This window comes from Vombatus ursinus, unplaced genomic scaffold, assembly GCF_900497805.2.
Source record: "Vombatus ursinus unplaced genomic scaffold, bare-nosed wombat genome assembly UNPS02014832.1, whole genome shotgun sequence".
In the NCBI taxonomy this organism is placed as follows: Eukaryota; Metazoa; Chordata; class Mammalia; order Diprotodontia; family Vombatidae; genus Vombatus; species Vombatus ursinus.
The window spans coordinates 18,173,261-18,177,941 of NW_020954610.1; the positions used below are offsets into that span (position 1 = coordinate 18,173,261).

The following is a 4,681-nucleotide window of genomic DNA, read 5'->3' on the forward strand; positions in this document are numbered from 1 at the left end:
CCCGAAGTCTCAACCCCCATCAGCCCCGCAGCAGCAGCAGCAGCAGCAGCAGCCGCAGCCGGACCGCGGCTCTGCAGAGTCCAGACAGCCGAGAGAGAAAGGGGAGGGTGGGGAGCCGGGGGCTCCTCCCATACCAGTTGCGGCCTCTTAGCCGAAGCGGGAGAGCCCCCTCCCCTGCAGCTCTCCCCACCCACAGGGGCGGGGGCGGTGGTGGTGGTGGTGATAGTGGTGATAGTGGTGGTGGTAGTGCTGCTGCTGCTGCTGCTGGTGGAGGCGGCGGCGGCGGGTGCAGGAGCTGAGAAGGCGACAGCAGCAGCTTTTCCAGGGCCGGCCGCGCTCAGCCATGTCGGCCGGAGGCGTCGGCACCCCCAAATCCCTGCCCTCCTCTGGGCCCAAGTCCCTGCAGGACATGCCGCACCCTCTGGCCGGCCCGAGCAGCGAGGATGTAGCTGGCGGTGAGCTCACCCCGAGCCCGGACCTGCAGCTGCCCTGCAGCGTCGCCGACAAGGTAGAGAGAGGGCTTGTCACACCGGGGAAACGTGCGCAGGGAGCTGCGTCTGTTATGGATTTGGGAAGTTGGGTTATAGGGGTTGGGGTTTTTCTCTCATTTTCTCCCATTCCCCGTAATGGGGTTTTGAGGGGGTGCTAAGAGCAAATTCTGGCATGCCCCTTGCCAGACTGTAACGTCCTACTGTGACCTCTCCTGAGAGAAGCATCACCTTTTTTCCAGAAGGGATTCTGGATTCACTAACCAGTGGAAGGAAGGAACAGTGTGGTTACGCTCTTGTGTGGCCGAACCATTATGCCTCCGCTCAGGGGAATGGGCACTTTTCTATCACCTCCAGTCTCGGAGTGAAGGCGATCCGGCCTTCATCTGTAGTAGGTGCCAGGAGAGGGGTGCTTGTGCATTGGTGTTGACTGCTAATGGCACTGGGTGGTGGTGGTTCTGTGAACTTCACCTTTGAGGGTGAGGTCCCAAATAAGTTACCGGTTCCCTTTACTTCTTGAGAACCCAGAGAATCATCAGTAAATGACTTGTGTGGGAAGATTGAGGATCTTCACTCTTAACCTTGTGGCTTCCCTTCATTAAGTCATGTGGGTGAGAGATTTCTGGTTAGGTTATGTGTGTGTGTTTCAAGTCAGGTGACCACCAAACCTCCTGAGGGGGTGGAATGGGAGTTTGGTCTAGAGTCCTGTGACTTTCAGTTTGGTAGCCCCTTTTTACTTGGATCCTGTTCTAACCTCTTAAAGTTGAGCACATCTAATTTTCTTGGTGGCAGGAAAACCATCCTCTTTTCTTCCTCCACCCCCCTTTTGTAAATGGGGAGGTTCCTTTCTGCCCCCAGAAGCAAAGCAAACCACATTGCTATTTTGAGAGACACTACAGCCTTTGCAGTGGCGGGGGGCTGGTCACCCATATCCTGTTGCTTGCCGTTTCAGTATAAAGGTTTTGGTGCCCCCTGGAATTCAAGCAACGAATATCAAAATAGCTTTTGCTATTTATTCACTAATTTCAGAAAATAAAGGTAGCCTTAGTATGTACAATAAAGATTGCCAACTTCCAGAATGGGCTGTTGGACTTAAGCTTTCTCCCTGCCTCTAAGAAGGGGCAGAGTTGTGGTGGAGAAACCTCCTTTGATGGACTTGACTTGCAAGCTGCTTACTGCTGCAATCCAATGATCGCATATGTGTTGAACACTGAAAATGTGAGACCCCAAAATCTGAAACACATAAATGAAGAGAGGAATTGGGGGAAAAGGTAAGTGGCAAAGGGACCTTGGAGATGCATATACACATACACATATATATGCATGTACATACAAAAATACCCATATGTATATACACCCATATACATATATACATGTATGCATATGCAGGTACGCTCATGCACACACATATTTTTTTTGATCTGGAACCCTAATTTTGTCAGTGTTGCCCCATGTGGAAACTCTCTCCTGGTGCTGATCAGAAGCTTATCTGTAACTAATAGAGTTCCCTAGGACCCTAAGAGGAAAAAATAATTGGCCTATAGTTAACTATGAGGCAGGTCTTGAACCCAGGTCTTCCTGACTCAAAGGGCAGCTGTCATGAGTCTGGTTTGCTTTTACCATAATTGAACAAAATCATAAGGATCTATGTGTGCTTACCAAAGAGCAGGGTCTTTGAAGTATAACTTCCTCTAAAACCTTTGTCCTCCTTGTATTTACTAGTGGTCAAGTCCAACTCTGGACTAACTCAATTGAGACTTAACCAAAGTTTGGAGGATAGGGAAGAAACCAAAATCCTTATTCTGATTACGGGTTGCTTTGTTAATAAGTCTCAATTCTCAAGGAAGAAAGATTGTCCTAGAGGCATTGTTATTAATTAGCAAACAATTAATAAAAGCACCCTGCAGTTTATTAACTGCTCACAGAACATTGTAATGACATAATACTGATTTTAGGCTCCCAAGAGAATGATTTATAGTGAACTACTTTTGTCCTTAGAGACCAAGTGATGAAGTTGTCTGACTTAGAGCAACAGATTTTCTTGCCTTGTTATTTTTTTGTGAAAATCTACGTATCCTTTGGGTATGCTATGATTTGAGTATCCAAGAAACAAGAGAACAATGACAAGAGCCATAATGTTTCCTTGGTTAGCAGAATCCTTTTTTTTTTCCTTTTAAATCAGAAATGTGATTTCATTAGGGTACAGCACTTCTGGTGAGCAATTTCCTTTACTGAGGCACATCAGCAACTTTTGTGCAACTCAGGTCCAAGTATCGGCTTTACTTAATTATGGTATGGTATTACGGTTGTTATAGCCTTGACCCCATGGACAAGTCACTTAATCTCTGAAAGTGTCAGTTTGCTCATCTGTAAAAAGAGTCTAATCCTTGTACTACCCCTTTTACAGTGTTGTGAGGAGGGGAAGCACTATGCAAAACAGGTTGCCACTTTTACATATCACAGCTAGATAATTTTTAGTCATGGGCTCTAGTACATTGCTAATATTATATTTTCTGGAAGATAAAGGGTTCATACCATAGCTGTAAATGGTCTGAAAGTAAATGACTAGTTAGCTTCAAGCATAACACACATGCTTTTGTGGGCCATTCTGGTGGTTCAGGAATTGTAACCAAGTGAGACATTTAATAGACCATCCAATAACAACAAAAAAGTTTGCTTAACAAAAGAATGGAAAAGGTACATAGTAAAAATACAGTACTGGTTCAGGTAAATGCAACCTGCTTCATTTTTGTAGATAGATCTGTTCAGAAAGGTGTGTTCAGGCATTTGGGAGGTGCTCACTGTATTCAAGGCTTTGTAATTAGATATTGAGAAATGAAAAAGCAGAAAATAATCCCTGCCCTCAAAGATCTTGCATTTTAAGGAGTTTACATATGAATGGAGAGATTACTTGGTCCTGTCACCTGTCTTCAGGCAAGCCAAGTATTATTGTTCCCATTTTACAGTTCCTGACTTTATCACTGCTGATCATGCAAAATGTGAGAGTTTGGGAAGGGTTGATTGAAATATGGTTTGGGATCAGAAGGGTTGTATTGACTGGCTTGGAAATGGTGCATCTGCCAGCCACATTAATATTCTGAGTTGTAGCCTTCTGATTAGAACTGCCCTGACTTTGGAGGGGCAGGGAGGATATAGCCTAGCCCAGCATGCCAGCAAGGCCTTAATGACTGAGAGAAGCTATGTCAATGACTGGAGGCCTGGACCAATCAAATCTCAGGAACAGCTTGTTGGCTTTTTTTGGGAAAAAACTAGCCTAAGTCTAGTTGCAAGGACCCTAGCAGATAGTGTTCCTACCACACAGGTTTTAGATCCCACTAATATTTAAATCAGAGCCTTCCAAAAAATGAATTAATGTTTCAGTAATTTGAAGTAGTGTGTGGGTTTGGATTATAGAGGGTTCATACTTAGCTTATCCTCTATCTGCTTTGCCTAGAATGAAGTCTTTAGTCTCATTTTGGAAAATAAGGTTTTGAAAAATGTTATCGAATTTCCATTTGTGTTCAGTTTTAATACCCCCCCCTTCCAATAAAATCCCCCACCTATATCTATGACTCTGTGGTCTGTCAGTGGATGTTTTTTTACTTCTTGTCTTAGACTTCCACTTATTGGACATCTGTCTAATATTGAATGTGCTGGGGGTGCTTGGGACTCTGTTAGGTCTGGCGGGATATACCTTAGAAGACATAGTCCTTGCCCTCATAGAATTTTTATGATCTAGTTGGGAGGCAACCTACAACTATGTGAAAAGTCAGTCTGTGAATACAACAGTAAAAGGGCTATCACAAAGTAGTACACGCTTACCAAATGATAATATATTATGGGCTAGATCTCTGGCTGGGATGGCTTGCAAAGGCTTCAGAAATTAAGGACCTAGGTTAGTCCTTAAAGGATGGAGGAGTTTTCTCTTCAGTTGTCTGTAAGGTGCTTGGTTCTTCTTCGGAAGCTAAGGCCGAATTGGGGTGGTCCCTCACTTCATCCGGCGACTAGCACCGCTACAAACAAGTCTCTCCTCATCCTTCTGCTGAAATGGCTGTCTCTGAGCTCTACCCTCATCCTTCACAACGATGATGTTACAGTCACGGAGGATAGAATCAATGCCCTCATTAAAGCAGCAGGTGTAAATGTTGAACCATTCTGGCCAGTATTATTTGCAAAGGCCTTGTCCAATGTCG

The 4,681-nt window shown here is 44.9% G+C and overlaps 1 protein-coding gene across 1 annotated transcript in view; it reads left to right on the forward strand.

The window, feature by feature from the left end:
- Nucleotides 1-343: 343 nt before the first annotated feature.
- Nucleotides 344-4,681, forward strand: part of SNX30 (sorting nexin family member 30) — a 161,308-nt gene continuing 156,970 nt past the window's right edge. The window contains exon 1 of the mRNA XM_027839060.1: nucleotides 344-508. Within this exon, the coding sequence (XP_027694861.1) occupies nucleotides 344-508 (165 nt within the window). The remainder of the gene's footprint in view (nucleotides 509-4,681) is intronic.